The sequence below is a fragment of the Chrysoperla carnea genome, chromosome 2 (assembly GCF_905475395.1).
Source record: "Chrysoperla carnea chromosome 2, inChrCarn1.1, whole genome shotgun sequence".
Classification (NCBI taxonomy): Eukaryota; Metazoa; Arthropoda; class Insecta; order Neuroptera; family Chrysopidae; genus Chrysoperla; species Chrysoperla carnea.
Window position 1 is genome coordinate 19,829,448 of NC_058338.1, and position 16,766 is coordinate 19,846,213.

At 28.9% G+C, this 16,766-nt stretch overlaps 3 protein-coding genes across 5 annotated transcripts; 1 reads left to right on the forward strand and 2 right to left on the reverse strand.

Moving 5' to 3' along the window:
- Nucleotides 1-402: 402 nt before the first annotated feature.
- LOC123292400 (beclin-1-like protein) lies at nt 403-3,651 on the forward strand. Of its 2 annotated transcripts, none has more exons than XM_044873046.1 (6): nt 403-546; nt 617-941; nt 1,397-1,642; nt 2,224-2,497; nt 2,586-2,824; nt 3,351-3,651. In XM_044873046.1, the coding sequence occupies exons 1-6, from the start codon at nt 435-437 to the stop codon at nt 3,526-3,528; spliced, it is 1,374 nt and encodes a 457-aa protein (XP_044728981.1). In that variant the 5' UTR covers nt 403-434; the 3' UTR covers nt 3,529-3,651. The 2 variants fall into 2 exon arrangements, with proteins under 2 accessions (XP_044728981.1, XP_044728982.1); XM_044873047.1 differs by having other exon boundaries at nt 617-926.
- Nucleotides 3,496-10,348, reverse strand: LOC123292399 (DNA polymerase alpha subunit B). The gene is made up of 10 exons (XM_044873045.1): nt 10,221-10,348; nt 9,926-10,133; nt 9,803-9,851; nt 6,446-6,567; nt 5,755-6,031; nt 5,406-5,667; nt 4,728-4,962; nt 4,466-4,666; nt 4,014-4,200; nt 3,496-3,768 (listed from the first exon to the last, which is right to left on the reverse strand). Exons 1-10 carry the CDS (start codon nt 10,312-10,314, stop codon nt 3,631-3,633), a joined length of 1,773 nt encoding a protein of 590 aa, XP_044728980.1. The 5' UTR covers nt 10,315-10,348; the 3' UTR covers nt 3,496-3,630.
- A 1,877-nt stretch (nt 10,349-12,225) lies between these two features.
- On the reverse strand, nt 12,226-16,499 carry LOC123291408 (dipeptidyl peptidase 3). 2 transcript variants are annotated; one of them, XM_044871682.1, is made up of 8 exons: nt 16,409-16,499; nt 15,921-16,212; nt 14,717-14,944; nt 14,241-14,653; nt 13,690-13,943; nt 13,237-13,624; nt 12,468-12,925; nt 12,226-12,394 (listed from the first exon to the last, which is right to left on the reverse strand). In XM_044871682.1, exons 2-8 carry the CDS (start codon nt 16,194-16,196, stop codon nt 12,261-12,263), a joined length of 2,151 nt encoding a protein of 716 aa, XP_044727617.1. In that variant the 5' UTR covers nt 16,197-16,212; nt 16,409-16,499; the 3' UTR covers nt 12,226-12,260. The 2 variants fall into 2 exon arrangements, with proteins under 2 accessions (XP_044727617.1, XP_044727616.1); XM_044871681.1 differs by lacking the exon at nt 16,409-16,499 and adding an exon at nt 16,273-16,375.
- Nucleotides 16,500-16,766: the final 267 nt, after the last annotated feature.

The window sequence follows — 16,766 nt, forward strand, 5'->3', positions numbered from 1 at the left end:
TACATTTTACGTTTGTTTTCATCTTTTTCGTAGTCGGAATTTTACTTAAACAATTTTGTTAAACATAAATATAAGAACCAATTTTTACTAACTCATACTAGTTAAAGTGAGCTTTTCTAGGTATAATAATTAACGTTGACTAGTTAATGTAGATTAAAATTCTTTACTTCTTGTTTATAATCCACTTATATAACTAATACGACCTGTTAAAGTTGATTTTGCCTAGGCGTTTGCTGTACAACAACAAATTCCAAATTGTGCACATATATAGGCAATTAGCTGTGTTCGCACGGAAAACCATGTAAAAAGAGAGCAAAATAGACATATATAGTATATCAGAAGTACTTAATAATAAACTGGCAAACTGAGAACAATAAAAGAATAAAAGTAAAATGTCAAACGTAGTAGTTATATACACAAAAATTAGATAAAAAATGACGGATACAAAAATAAGTGTTAATTTTGCTTGTCAAAGATGTTTACATCCATTAAATTTAGATGAATCGTTTAATTATTTAGGTGAACATACGTTAGCTTCATTAATATGTGAGTAAAATATTATCCAATTTACCTATAGGAAGAAAGCAATGAAATTTTTTTGTACTTTCTTTTTTAGTGCCTATACATTCAAATCCCGATATTGATATTGAATCACAAGCATCAAGTTTGGATTTATTTGTGCCACCTTTTCGTTTAACTGAATATGAAAATGGTGCAAGTGGTTTTATGCTAATATCTGACGGTGGTACAGAAAGCTTAAATCATCAAATGCGTGTTCGAGCTAACTTATTTGATACTTTATCATCATATTCAAATTTCGATCATCCATTGTGTGATGAATGTACAGATACACTTTTAGAATTATTAGAGCATCAGTTAAAAGTTACGGAAAGTGATTGGGTGGATTATAAAGAATACCTTAAAAAGTATGACTTGAATTTGTATGTATATTTAATATGTACAGTAAGAATAAAATACCTTTAGATTTTGTTAGTACTCGAACTAGTGGAGTACTAACACATTTTGTAGAAAATTGAATGATCTACAATTTTTGTCTGAACTATTTTTGCTGTTAAACTCACCGTTTTGATGAAAAACGCAAAAAACCTATTTTTGTAAATTTTCCCCCTCAATAAAATTTTTTGCACAAGGGGGATTGATGGGGACTTTTCACAATTCATTTATAATAGTATTCTGAACATTCATACTAATTTTTAGCTCTATGGGAATTTTTGTAACCTTCAAAGTGTAATTTGACTGGATAAATAGTTCGAATAGACTCGAGATCTCTACTTGCGCTCTCATAACTCCCTACCTTCTTTTATTCAGCGAAAAAAAATTTCTTTCGTTTCTTACAAATTCTCGATGTTTGTACTTAATGATAATCCTATTGTAGATTAGAGAATGAAACAAATGAACCGAGTATAGAAGCATTAGAACGTGAATTAGAAGATTACCGGAATGAAGAACAACGATTACTAAACGAATTGGAAGCCTTACAGAGTGAAGTAAAAGCAACGACAGAAGCATTGGAAGAGCAAAAATTGGAACAAAAACGTTTAAAAGAAGAGGAAGAAAAATATTGGAGAGAATATACGAAACATCGAAGATATGTTATGTTAACTGAAGACGATTATAAAAGGTATTCTAGATTTTATTATATTAATAATTGACAATTTGAGAATAAAGAAAAAGAGCAAAATATTGAAAAAGTAAAAAAAGAACAAACTTTGGAGAAGCCCAAAAGTAATCATGATTACCGGTGGGGCTTATCGCGGAGCATCGACTCAAGAAAAAATTTAAAAAGATAATTCTGAAAAAATATGGTTTTTACAAATTTTATTTAAAGCCCAAACTGTTCAAAACTTCAAATAATAACCATCATTCCTGGTTGGATCTATCGTTGATACCAGCTATATAATTTTTAGAAAATAAAGTCCTTATAGTCCACAGGACAGTATATTTTTTTAAAAAATGATTTTGATGGAGACTTTGCAACTTTATTATACTGTTTGAACATATCATTTAACAAAAAGGGACCGTCCCGCTGACTATTATGTCAGATATTTCAAAAATTTCTTAAAAACATTATGTCAACAAATTAAATTTTATATATTTGCCATTGATTAACATATATTGAAAATGCATATTTTTATCTAAACTCGAATGATCGTATTAAGTTTTGTTTAGGAAATTATTAGAAAATTTGTTTTCTGTTTCTAGTTTGGAGTGTCAATTACATTACGCTCAACAACAATTAGACAAATTAAAGAAAACTAATGTATTCAATGCAACATTTCATATATGGCATTCTGGACATTTTGGGACAATTAATAATTTTCGATTAGGGCGATTACCGTCAGCACCTGTTGATTGGTCTGAAATAAACGCAGCTTGGGGTCAAACAGCTCTATTATTGAATGCATTAGCTCGTAAAATGAATCTTACATTTGAAAAGTATAAAGTTGTACCTTATGGAAATCATTCATATATTTATGTAAGTCAGAAGCTTTAATTAATTAATAAATATAAATATTTATGTAAGCCGAAGATTTTAAACAAATGTATTTTGAATATTGTTTTAGGTTTACGCAGATCACCGAGAATTGCCATTATTTGGTGTTGGTGGATTTCGTTATATGTGGAGTACGAAATTCGATGATGCTATGAATGCATTTTTAGATTGTTTACAACAATTTAAAGAAGAAGTGGAAAAGGAAGATCCTGGATTTTGTTTACCATACAAAATTCGTATGGATAAAAATAATCCAGAAAAATCTGGTAAAATTGAAGATTCTGCTAATGGCAATTGTTACTTTATCAAGTATGAATAATTTTAACTTTTTAAATTATTAAAATACAGCTTGAATCAGGATGAATGAACAAAATCATCGTAAAAATACTGTAAAATAGAGTTTAAGACGGGTTTTTTTTAAATTTTTCTTCTAAAATACTGTGAATCCTAAAAATACTTATATTCAGGTCACCACTCCCCATTTACAATTTTAGTTGATATCTCAGAAACTAAATATCTTCAAAGGGATTGGACGATTTGTACAGTTTTCTTTAGCGATACATACCTGTTAGAAAAAATCTGGAAAAATTTTCTCGAGAAATTTTACTGTAGCTAAAACTTTATTATGTAGCTTGGTTAAGAGATGCAAGTTATTTGTTAAAATAATTTACAATACTTAAGGCTAATAATATCAAATTCGTTTTAATAAGACGAAATTGCCGATAATTTTATTTATAAAAAAATTACATTCTTTTTCTTACATTCTGGGAACTTTGGTTCAAAATTTTTTTTTCACAAAATATGGCACAAACATAAAAATTATTAAATTTTCTAGGATACAATTTAATTCTGAAGAACAATGGACAAAAGCACTTAAATTTTTATTAACAAATTTAAAATGGGGTTTGGCATGGGTTTCATCACAATTTGATAGTATTGAAGATGAGAGTGGACCTCAACAAATTGCACCAACTACAAGTGCGCCGACTACAACATCAACACCAAATCGATAAAAAAGGTATTTTTTTTATTAAATTATTATGTAAATATTGTTGTATTATTAAATAAAAAAACAAAAAACAAATTATATTTAACAAATCGTCACGATATTTTTATTAAATTTTAATTATTTGACCTAAAATATTACTGGTAATTGAATTATTTTTATTTAAAATTTCAATCCTTCCAAAAGTTCCACCTTTTGTGCCTTTGCCTAATATTTCAGGATTTATGATGATACATTCGCCAATATCCTAGAAAAACAATTAAAATTTACTTTTAAAATTATATGTATAAATAACCGAATAGTAAGTTCCAAAATATGAATATTTTTCCGAGTAACGATAACGGAGAGTAGAAGTCAAAATTATCTTTTTTTATTTTTCCAATCGATTACCTCAACTCAATTATTTTCTATTTAGTCAATTAAAGGGTGGTCCGGATTGAATTTAATGAATGCTTATTACGAGTAGTCAATAGAGAAATTGTGTTAACTTACCTTTATAAAATACTTAAGTTTCGACGGTAAAATCATTAAATGAGGTACAACATCTAAATGTGTAAGTTGTTTCCATAATTCAGAATCTAATGGAACCTGACTTGTTTCACGTGATAGAGGATAAATGGATCGTTGCGATAGTAAATGTGTCGCCACACGTTTTATTCGATCACTAGTCATTGGTTTACTGAAATCAAAATAAGAATTCAATTAAGAAATAAATCGATTCAACATAAACCTTTGTCCACTGGCGCAACTCGACTGCGGTTTCGACTTAAAACGTTAGACGGGTATGGCTTCCTATTCGGTCACATGTTAATGCGCTGAATCTCGCCTACTTGTACGATTGCAACAAATTCAACTCAAGTCCGACCTACTCTAATTAATAATTCGGTACAACTGTTGCATTGTGTCAATGGACGAAAAGCCTTAATGGAACATATTTTACATACCAAAGTTCTATACTGCTAATATGTTTTATAACATCGACTGATGTTGCTGCCACTATTAAACCATTTATATTTACTTGACATGGATCTGGACATAAATGAAGTCGTGGATAATGTTGTCTCAATTTGTAGGGTGGAGTAGGATACACGGGTGAGTGATGTGCATCTTGGTACGATGGTATAAGTATAACATGTGTTTGTAATCTGGAATAAATACAATTTTTATATTTTTGTTTATCGTAAACTTTTTTTTATGATATCTTACTGGGCTAAAGGTTCCATAATTCCAGCAATAAGTCGTTCAAATAATTCATTAAAAGTTTCAGCAAGCATTCCATCAGCAATTCGTTCATGTTCCTCGTCAACAAACGGTCCAGTCATGATTACTACGTCTGGTTTATTTCGAACAATATAATTAACAAAATCATTTAACGGCTCATATTCAATGTTATCGTTTAGAGTGTAAGGGCCAGAAGCAATTACAATTTGTAATGAAGAACCTGCAAAATATAAATGTTAGATATAATTGATATACGAAATACAGCTCTGTTTTTAAAAAATCAACAAAAACGGGGAGTTCCTCACAAATATCAGCACTACAGCGAATTCTATAAAATTATATCATAGAAAAAACCATTAGTTACCACCCACCATATGACGTCATTCATATATAAAAGCGGTGTGTAATAAAAAACACAAGCTTACTTGTTAAAGAGGCCAACCGACTCATAAATATTAGAGCCATCGCGACTTGAAATTACCCTTAAAATGTAAGGAAAAACTCCAAGCAAAGAGGACTGCTACAGGGATGGCTAGTCAGATCCATATCTCAAATCGAAGATATATTGGTGTGTTCCAGCAATTGCAAAGTTGTTGCCACTAATAATTATTCGGAAAATGTAAAAACTGTAAACTTTATTTAATAAAATTGAAAAATACAAACCTTCATTGAATGTTAATTTTGTATCTGGAAGTGGTGGAGGAGCATCTGTAAAGCATTTCGTTGGTAATATTTTTCTTCCACTAGGATTTATACCACTAAAGCATACAACTTGTCCGGGATATAAACAGTATTCTTGTAAATTTTTAAAATTCAAACTCATTCGTTTTCCGTAAGAACTACCACGCTTATGACTTTCTAAGTCTACCTTTTCATCGGATTCACCAATCGCCTTTCTTAAGCGACCACAAAAAATACTTTCATCCTATAAATGATGAAATAATTAACTGTAAAAAATTAATTATTTCTCATATTTCAGACATATTACTGAATCTAAGTAACAGGATCTTACCACTAAAACTTCATCAATTCTATTTGTACAAGTCAATTCATTTTTCATCATAATTTGAAATACTAATCGATTGGTTGTTTTGACTTCCACGTCAATATTCGCTCCGACATGAGATCGCATATATTTATAACTGTCTAACTGTTTTAATAATTTGATATTCACATCCAGCACACTTTTACCTTTCCACGAGGCCTTCTTCAACATTTCTTCATCACCAAAAGATATTTGTACTGCTTCTGAATCGGTACGTTCATTGTATTTTGTTGAAGGTTCGGATCTAAATAAACAAATTTGTATATAAAACTTGTGGTTGATTTTCCATTCAATTTTTGACTAATCTATTCAGGTTTCAAAAAAATTATTCTGGTCAGATTAATAAGTTTCTCGGATCACTTATAAGGTCTTTCTTTCCCATTTGGTACTGTGCTCGATGTCCAACACTAGAAGTGGACGTTCTTTCATGGGTTACAGATTTCCTAGTTTTTGTTAGCCCTGCTGACCTACGTTTTTCTTCCTTCTACCTATTTTTTCAAGTTTGCTCTCAAACTGGAATTGTTTGTTCCCAATTTGAAGTCGAACAGGTATAGAAGTTAGATCTTCTTGTATTTAATTGGTTCGAATTTATTTCCAATATAAGACTGATAAATTAAATGTTACTTTTTTGAAAAAAATTTAAGAACTACCAACTTACGCATCAGAATTAAATGAAACGGAGCCAAATTGAGATTGATTCAAGTTTGATATTTGCCGTCTTTTTGTAGTATCTTCTTGAGGTGACGCCAACTGTCGTTTATTAATTGTTTCAACATTTCTCTGAAATTAAATTACAATCGTAAAAATTGATGAATGCTACAAATTCAACAATGAATTCGATCAATATCGATTCATACTCGCAATAAGTTTAATATCTTTTCTATCAATACAACTTAAAATTTAATATTTTCATTTCTCCTTCACATCTTTGATCTTTCTATAAGATATAGGCTGGGGACACATGATAAGGATTTCTTATACGAAATTCTTAGAGTTTTTTCTGTCCTACTTTTACCTTCCTTATTCCTTCATCAATTCCATGATTCACTCCTCATTTTCAAGCTTATTATTATGTCTTGGTTTGACGAAAAATATACCGCTTAGGAAAAAACACACTAGACAAATAATTTGAACGAAATAATATTATAAATTTAAATAATAAGTTTATTAGGCAAACATGTTAGTTTTTACAGATGCTCTCCTAATAGTCTAGACATATAATACTCAAAACATTATTATGCAAACATGTTAGTTTTTACAGATAATTTAAGGACTTTTGACTTTTTTCTACACTTTTCTACGAAATTTGTTGTTTGTTTTTTTAGTCACGGGTTACTGTAATTACGGGAGCGGAGTTTCGCACGGGTCGAGCTAGTTTTTATTATAATAACACTCACTTTCTTGCAAGAAATTCTTACAAAAATTTATGATAGTATGCGTTAAACATCGTTAATTTTGGATGCCTTTAAAATTAATACAGGTATTTTATTCTAATATGATGCGGCAATGTATACTTTAATACGTTCTTATACGTTCAATAAAATCACGTCACTATATATCAGATATATTTAGTGGAACTGTACACGTTAAAAAGCGTAAGCGTTTTTCAACCACCAAATATATCTAATTTACCGCAAGTATAGATACCGTCTATCATAATTTCTTCTAGTGTGCGCCAGATTTTCTTTTAAGAATTTCATGTAAGAAATCGAAGCAAGAATTGATTTGGTGTATAAAGCGAGCCGAGATAGTTTTATGAGGGTTAAGAAGGCAATAAATGTACATATTTTGTTGTTGTAGAATAATGTAGAATTTGTCTATAATGTCGAATTTATCTTCCTATTATGTCGCAAATAATGAATTATATCGTTTTTTTAAGCCTACGCACAACTTATCTAAATGCAGCTAGAGAATTGAAATTTATTGAAAACTATCTGAGAATTGAGCTAATGCCTTTTATAGAAGAATGAATACATGGTGCTACAAAAATAGGTAGCGGGCTAAGTAGTACTGGAATTCAGGTCAAAAATGCTTAATAACTTTTTACGATTTCTAATTAATTTAACTACTTGAATACTTATTGAAGTATTTGTTGAATTTAAAAAAGAAATATTTCAAATTTCTTTAGTAAGTTTCATAAGAAGAAATTAAAAACTTTTTCCTGAAAAACAAAATGACGGAAAAGTTACTAAAATATTTCTTTACTTCTTAATGTGTAGAATTCTCATAGTTTTTGTAACACCCAATACATTTTACGAAAAAAAAAATCACAATTTCAACTCAGACGAAACTTTAACATAGCATTGTTATATTTATTTTTAAGAAATCTCTAAAATGTCCTGAGCAAAGAATTTTCTTTTAGTAACTGTATCGTTTTCAAAAATACATTTAAATGCTTCGTATTTTCCTAGTTCAAAATAGCACGGTTCAGAAAGAAAAGTCAATGAAATACAATAAGCGGAGCCGTATTTATGCATTCATCTTTATTGCCGAAATAGATTTCCCTTGTGCATGAATCACTTCGTTAATTGGACAAGAAATTCTAAAATATTGATTGCTAATTGTTTTTCAAGCTTTTACGTAATGTATGAAATTATTACGTAATTATGTTTAAAATTGTAAAAAAAAAAAATAAAAGAAGCAAAGAGCATGTTTTCTTAAAAAATAACCGAGTGGCTCTAAAGGGATCATATTGTCCGGAAATTTTAATTTTGGAGTATTGTGCAAAAAGTAAAACTTGAAAGAATTCGTTAGAGAAATTTAAGTAGGAACTTAAAAGTTCAATATTGATAGCTTGTACAATTTATTATCCATGGAAAATTGCTTTACAATTTTTGACTCAAATTTCTTGCATTTTAATAAAAATTTTGTATATCCAAATTTGTTTAAATTTCTAACCCAAAACATTGCCAGAGACGCCTTGGCGTCTTCGTTTATGAGCCTGTATTTATTTAAATAATCCAAATATTGGTACCATATATCATATTTATTTAATAAATAAAATAAATTATAGAAAATTATATAAATTTATTTTTCAAAAATATAATTTAATAATATTAAAAATTCGGCGCGAACTGCTGGATGTTAACAATCGCTGTAGACGAGTATGGATCTAGTCACAAATAAATAAACATGATACTAGAAACAAACCCGCCAACAGAAATTGCAAATTTATTGTTTATGCTAAATCAAAATGAATGCCTAAATAAAAAAAAAAGATGCTTTCCACATAAATTCCTTAATGAGTGTGGATCTAGTCACAAATATCAACAAAAAATGTGCACAAGACCCGCACTCATTGAGGACTGATAATGTAAAAATTTTCGATAATGGAAGTTTCGAACAAGATTACAACTGTTGCCTTTGTTCGCATTAAGTAAAAATAAAGTTAATTAAAAATAATTTTTTACATAAATGATTACACTAAATTATTTTTTTTAAACGTTCAAAATACTTTTTAAAAAAAATAGAAAACCTCGGATGAAAAAAAAAGAAAACTTTTTGTATGTAACGATGTATAAAAATTTTTAAAAGTTTGTTGTTTACAATCGGCGATGCTGACGCTTCAACGGAAAAGAACTTGTTTAAAAAAAAAAAAATTAATTACAATTCACAAAAGTAACTTACAAATATTCTTAAAACACTTTCTTTAAAATAACTTTTTCAAGAAACTTCAGCTTGAAACAAAAGTTAAAATAATGCTTTAAAATATAAGCGTCTTGTCAATGACCAGTCTATGTTAATGGCCGCCGCACAGTGAGCATCTGTCCTTGAAAATTTTCTCAGAAACTTTTAAGTTTTGTAAGATAGAGGGTACAAGTTTCGATAACTTCAAGACAGTGGCATCTTTGTCTACTACATATTGATGAAGGAAAAGGATGTATATGCTTACTACATAACAGTACAAAAAGAAATAGAATATTATGGCGGTAAAGTTACATTTACCTGCCGAGATGTTACACCCTCAGGCCTTAAAGTACTATTTACAATATAAAAAAAAAAAAAAATTACTTACCTGTGGTGTTTTATTTTGTAAATATGATTGAACAATATCGTCAGAAGATCTAAGAAATCACGTTAAGAAAAATTTTTTTTTTGAAAATTTAATATTATCTTGTAAATTATTTTGTAAGGATACGTAATTTTTTGCACTTTTGGTGAATATATTTTTGATTCAATTTTTTTTGCCGGTGTATGAGACAATGTACTCGATAATTGTTTACGTTCTAATAATTGTAGGGCATTAACAGTAGGTTCCGAATCAAGAGAATTGGATAATGAAAATGCAATCCAATCATTGACAAAATCTTCTTCACTTATACCATATTTTGAACATAAATTTACACCTTTATATGAAAAATTTTACCCAAAAATATAACCAAACAAAATATTTAAACGAAAACTACATTTATTAATAATTAAATTAATCTTACATTTATCCAGAACTTGTTTATCCAAACTAATTGCAAGACCAATTTTAAATTGGTCAATTAATTCTTGTTCATTCACCATTTTTGTTAACAACATATACCGCGAAAAAAATCAAGTAACTAGCGGAAACGCAACAGGTTTTTACAATTGACAGTATACGATATGTTTACAACTACTATAAAGGTCGATTCACATCGAAACCTTTATTTTACATCAAATAATATGTATTATTTTCGCTGAAGAATTGTCAACTTCGCTAGCTTTGAAATGTTGGTGATTAATTGATTATATTCATTCAGTTGATAGCTTTAATGTTCAACGTGTTGAAGTTCAAGATAATTAAAAGTGTTTTAGCGCCGCTATTTTGGAAGAGAGATAGTAGTTTCAAAAATTAAAAACCTTTATCTTCAATATATTAACTTAAGTTGTAAAATATTAAATTATTATAGGAAATAAAAAATCGCTATCTTAAAGAGAAACGGATGTTCATGAACTCAAGATAATTATTTAATTCTAAAATACTACAATGGTCATGTCGTTCTCGTAAGCTTGGTAGTTGTTGGCGAATGCTCAAACTTTCGATACTTCTCAAGAACTCTAGCTAGTAATATTACCCGAAGCAAGACGGGATTTGTGATGCTAATATTTAAGGATAAGAGTGTAATGACGCAGATACTTACAGGTTAAATGTAATATATTTGAAACAGTAAATCGCAAATCACAATGTGTCAGGGACCTTGATGATGACAAAACGAAATGTTTCTTGCTATGTAGACGTCGCCATATATATTTTTGTTTTGAATAATAGTTTGACGTGACGTTATCGAATCACGATGCTATACTCCGTTTAGTACGAAGCGACCTTAAAATTATATTCGTTCAACAGGTAATGCCATCTTTTCCAAAAACATTTTAAGTACAATTTAAAATTGAAAAAGATGTATGAAATAAAAAACTAAAACTTATTTATTCTAAATACGTGAATTTAAATAGTATATAAATGTTATCGTCTATTTTTTATTTTTATTTTGAAATACTAATTTTAATTATTTTTTTGTGTTATTCTTCCCAAAACGCTTAAACATAAGATCATATTTTTGACAAAGGAATATGTTAAAAAAATAAAAAAATTAATTCGAAACAAAATTTGCACAATTGGACATTGCCCAAACTTAATTTACAAAAATTTTCATAAATTTATCTTTTGTTTGAGGAATTGTTTTTGCACTTTCCACAATTTTAAATAAAAAGGATGCGAAAAACATTTTTTCTTTACATCCAACTTATTTCTATGTAGGCAAGTGTAGAAAAAAGTGGAAAAACTGCTCTACTTCCTCATACCTGTTTTGTGTTCAAAATATGCATTCAACAAAAGCAAACTTTTTGTGATTTTTGTCTTTTAAAAGTTGCATTTTATACATGCATAAAAAAATAATATAAAAAGTCCTGTAATATTTTCGCATTTAAGTTATACAGAATTTTTATAATTTTATTAAGTTCGATATTGAGTAACTGCCCCCATTTTATTTTATTTTAAAACTTCAATGATCAATTTCTAATTCATAGACATTTAAGATGCGGATTGAAAACAATGAATCTTTTATACTATAGAATTGGGCTCATCGAGTTGAATATAACTGCATTAAATGATTTTCTTCTTATTAAATTAGTGAAAGAAAATTGAATGATTTTCTAAGAAACGCAAAAATCTTATTTAAAGAAAATTTGGATTTTTGAAATGTTGACTGAAATCTTATTTGAATATGCATGTCATCTTGGAACTTATCAAATGATTCGGACTTTTTAGACTTTTATTTAATTTGATCACGACATAAGCTTTTTTGAAACTGCATCTATTTTGGTAAAATAAAAAATGGATAAATTATATACTGATTTATTTATAAATTTTTATTTATTAATACTTTCATTACTTAAAATAATGATTTGGCATAATGTTTTTTAATAAAGTAATAAAAATAGCTTAAATTAAAATGCAATTTATATAAATGTAGGAAAATTTTTCAACAGTTATAAAAAACAATTTAAAAATATTTTTGATCTTTTTCCCAAAGTTCTTCTAAAATTGTATCAATTTCGGCATTTGGAAAACGTTCCACTACACTTTTGATTAACCCAGCAAAATTTGATTCATAATTTTTTAATATTATTTCATCGCCTACAACAAAAATTATTTTTATATAGATTTGATCAAAAAATTAAACTTTATTATTTAGTGAGAAGTTTTTTACCTTTAACTAAAGTATTTGCTTGAACCATCATTTTTCTAGGCTGTTTGTGAGCCATAATAATCTCGCGCCATTGTGCCCATGGATACGGTCCACTTTCAGGTACTTCTGAATATGCATTATACATTTTTGAGGCACTTTCAAAATCGCCTAATGACTTATACACTTGTAATTTACATAAAAAGTCTCCAATTGCTTTTTTACCAACTGTATCTAATTTAGTACGATCAATTGTAAGAAGAAGATTTTTACCTTCTTCAGTTTCAGTTATTGTAATAAAATCATCACCGGCTTCTACAAGTACACGCATTATTACATATCGTGCTTGAGCGTGTGCTTGTAGCCATGTTTTCGAAGTTGGCTGGTACATTTCTAATGCTTTTCCAACACCATTCCATATAAGGCTTAACCAATTTATGTAAATAATATCTTCAGCGGTTTCACCTTCGTGACCGAAAATTCTAAAAATTGAAGTGATTTACTATATCCATTTTATTGTAAGCTTAAAAGAAGTATTTAATAAATGAAAACCCAACAAAAAAGAAACACCAACTTTCCTTAAAGGATCAGAACTTCTTAAAACTAAAGACGGTGGTGAATTTACCTTCAACACTTGTTGCAAGTAACAATGAAGCTTCAACTGCAGCCGATTAAAAAATATTAAGGCACAAATGAAATTTCGAAAATTAGGAATTAGAAAATTAAGTATGATTGCAAAATTCTATGGAGTCGCAATTTACTGAATATAAATCTTCCTAACTTTACTACTTACTTTAAGATATCTCTATCCAAACTCAAATATAAGCCAACACATTCCGCTCGACATTCTTCATAACTTGATCCTAAAGTTGTGAATTTTGAATCGTAAGTTTCACCAGGTTCAAACCATTTATCAATTGCTTCGCCAGTTAATGGATTTTTTACGCTAGCAATATCAAAATTATATTTGCCATTATCTTCTTTACGGAATAATTTTCCACTACCATGACCTAGTAATTCATGAAGACCCACTTGTACTTCAAATGCTGCCACACGATGTTTCACAAGTAAATCTTGATCTTCTTGATTTAAGAATGGGGTTAAACTTTCTTTGTAATTAGCTGGTATTACATTTCCTAATGAGACATTCTTGAAACCTTCTGATTGTCGAATTTCATCGTCTGAAAAAATGGATGATTAAAAAAAAACTTATGTAACTTATACTTAAATATTTTGAAGCACTTACAATTTGGTATGTTAATTCCAGCTGGGATTCCACTTCCTGAAAATGTTAACACATCTAGAGACGTAAAATCGGGACGAAGAAAGGTATCTTTTTCGAAAGATGTAGGCCATGGTAAATTTGGTAACAAATCTTCAGCCTTCTCAACTAAAGTAGTAAATTTCACAGACATTTCCTTGTTAACCATTGCAACAAATCCTTCAAATTCACCTCGCATACCAGCTGGATCACGGTAAGTTTCAATAAATCCAATATATCTAAAACAAAATGCATTGAAAGTTTGGATTGATTTTATATTTCGAAATGCTGAAAATACGAATTTCAAATTGAATTATATCAGCTAAAATGTAGAATTTTAAAGCATAATACAATTTCTAGATCTTTTGCAGAATATAGATACTGTACTCATTATCTTTCGTCCAAAATAACGAACTAATTTATAAAAAATTTTTATCAAAAACCGTACTTTACGACCTTCGATTTCACGAAATTAAACGCGACCACTCGAATTGATTTATATATTCAATTTTAATTAAAAAAAAAAAGATAATTACGTTTCAATCACAGGCCCTTTATCTTTAATCCAATAACGACTTCCATTCTTATGTGCATTCAAACAGCCGGTGCTAAAGTGCTTAATATACTCTTCCAGCATAAGTTTCTCATTTTCATTCGCTGCATATTTTTGTGCACTTTTTAAATCTTCATTTACTAATTTTAAAAGACCTGAATAATCACCGCGAGTTACACGAAACTTGCATCCCTCGAATGATTCTTCGGGTATTGTTATACCCTCTTGAGGACCCTCTTCAATTGATGCTAGTTTAATATCATAAACAGTAGTATTATTTTCAGTTGTCTTAAAACATCGAGAATTATAACATTCGATATTTTTCGTTTTCGCCCATTTATTTACTAGTTCAGCATCTTTCAAGCTACAGTTTGCAGAAAAGTATGTAGTAACACCCTATTATCAAAAATAAAATAAAATTAAATGGAAATATTAAAAATAATTATTCATTTTATATACCTTTTCATTTAAACCTAAACTTTTATCTTTTTCATCTAGTTTATAAGCTGGAACCTTAATTCGATCCCATAATGATTGTATCACTTTCGGTTCACGGCGATATGCTTCACTGCAACGAACAAGGCTTTCAAATTTAGAACAATCTAAATTTGGTATAAATTTTGTATCACCAAATCCTTTATAGTTTCCAGAATTTGTAAAAATTCCACATGAATACACCAAAAATGCCTAAAAAGAAGTTTAAGAAAGTTATCATTTAGAATTTAAAAAGTCGTTGAAAATGTTAAGTGTTTATTTTTCCTAAATTTTTATTTTTATATATTATCTAATAGGTCCGGGATAGGGGGAATAAATTATGTAATACAGAACACAAAATCTTAAACATTGTCTCACTTAACAACGTCAATACACAACATACATACTCTGGTTTGTCTCGAAGTATACGTATCTAAGCATAAATTTGGTCCGTTTTGGTAAATTTATGCTTACGATATGTGATATCGCACAATAGGTTGCGTATAACACTTAATTTACAAAGAAAAGCAGTGTAGGTTTTAATGGGTTAGTTTTTATAATAACATAAGTAGCCAAATAGTTTTTTTGTAATAATTTTGCATTTAGAGACGCCTTCCACTATGATAAAACACATCCTCTATTTAAGTAGTGTTTTATTGGTTTCATTCAAAATTTTATTGAACTGTGATTCGATAAGGATATATTAATTTATTTTGTTAATTATCTCGCAAAGTAGGTTTCAGATCCAAAAGTGGAAGATAACTTTTTCCTTCGTCGTTATGAGCTTATTCTGCAGGATGACGATCTGCAGTCAATAACCGAAAGCCCTGTATATTACATATTATACAGGGTATAAAAACACGGCCGATTTGATAGCGTCCTTTTTGGATCTTTTATCTTAAACACAAACTTTTATAGTTTATCTTTTATATATTTTTAAAATGGCTCTTGAAAGTGGCTGCACTTAATTTGGGCATATATAATAACTAAATTAGACAGATTTTTAATTATTTAAAATTTTTTTGATTTAACAGTTTTCATTCTATTAAAATTTCTACAATCAAATTACAACTTTTGAGCCACCTACTTAAAAGTATGGAGGGTAGAGGCTTAAGAGTACATTATTTAGCCGGCATTAGCCGGCGAGGCAGCTAAATTTATTAAGTAGTACAAATATTTAAAGTCTTACAGTAAATTCATCTTCGGTTAATTTTCCTTCTCCCAGCGCACCCTTTTGTAATTCTTCAATATTTTGAGCCAGGAATATTTTATGTAGCAATACGAATATCAATGGGGATTCAGGACTTGTTTGTACTAAGACGATAAGACCACCATTCCAAGCTGCTCGACTCAAATAATGAGCATACTTTTTCTCATCATTGGTAAGTGCATTAAATGCTGTTGCACATTCTAATTCAACAATTGGCTGATTGTTTGGTAATAGAAAATGTACTCGATCACTCATTTTACTTATCAAACGTCTGCAAAAAAAAATAAAATTTCTGTTTCATTTACACATACAATAAATATGTTAGAAATACCTAGGTGGATTTAATTTAATTGTTTGAATTTTAATAGTTCTAAATTTAGAGGTATTTTTTAAGTTTCGTAAACATGTTCGAAACATAATTTCACTAAATAAATGTATTAAAAATAAAAAATAAAATTAATAATCACCTGACAATTGGTGAAAATTCAAGATTTATTTATTTCATAAATAAGAATTCGAATGAAATAGCATTTAAAATACCATAGATGTGGATGAAACAATTCCAATAGACAAATAAAAGTTCCACGATGCTAGTAGATTAATCAATGTTTAATTTTATATCTATGGAAGCAAATCAAAAAGTCGCTCGTTGAGTAAAAAATAAATAAGTAGGATACAGGACGTTCATATTTTTGTCAAAGACATTACATTAGATATTTGTTTTTTCCTTAAATTCTTTCGGTAATTTTTCCATTTAATTTATTTTATGATTACTTAAATTGCTCTGCAAAATTTTCAAACGTCTGGTAAATGTGTAGTTTCGAG

What these genes read in the sequence shown, in the direction of transcription:
- LOC123292400 (XM_044873046.1), top strand. Translation starts at nt 435, where the DNA reads ATGACGGATACAAAAATAAGTGTTAATTTTGCTTGTCAAAGATGTTTA. An exon ending in GAAATCATTCATATATTTAT is followed by an intron (nt 2,498 to 2,585) that starts GTAAGTCAGAAG and finishes ATATTGTTTTAG; the next exon opens with GTTTACGCAGATCACCGAGA. An exon ending in GGCAATTGTTACTTTATCAA is followed by an intron (nt 2,825 to 3,350) that starts GTATGAATAATT and finishes TAAATTTTCTAG; the next exon opens with GATACAATTTAATTCTGAAG.
- LOC123292399 (XM_044873045.1), bottom strand. Translation starts at nt 10,314, where the DNA reads ATGTTGTTAACAAAAATGGTGAATGAACAAGAATTAATTGACCAATTT. An exon ending in CCAAAAGTGCAAAAAATTAC is followed by an intron (nt 9,852 to 9,925) that starts GTATCCTTACAA and finishes GTGATTTCTTAG; the next exon opens with ATCTTCTGACGATATTGTTC. An exon ending in ATTAGCAGTATAGAACTTTG is followed by an intron (nt 4,201 to 4,465) that starts GTATGTAAAATA and finishes TTTTGATTTCAG; the next exon opens with TAAACCAATGACTAGTGATC.
- LOC123291408 (XM_044871681.1), bottom strand. Translation starts at nt 16,358, where the DNA reads ATGTTTCGAACATGTTTACGAAACTTAAAAAATACCTCTAAATTTAGA. An exon ending in TAACCGAAGATGAATTTACT is followed by an intron (nt 14,945 to 15,920) that starts GTAAGACTTTAA and finishes ACTTCTTTTTAG; the next exon opens with GCATTTTTGGTGTATTCATG. An exon ending in AGCAAATACTTTAGTTAAAG is followed by an intron (nt 12,395 to 12,467) that starts GTAAAAAACTTC and finishes TTTTTGTTGTAG; the next exon opens with GCGATGAAATAATATTAAAA.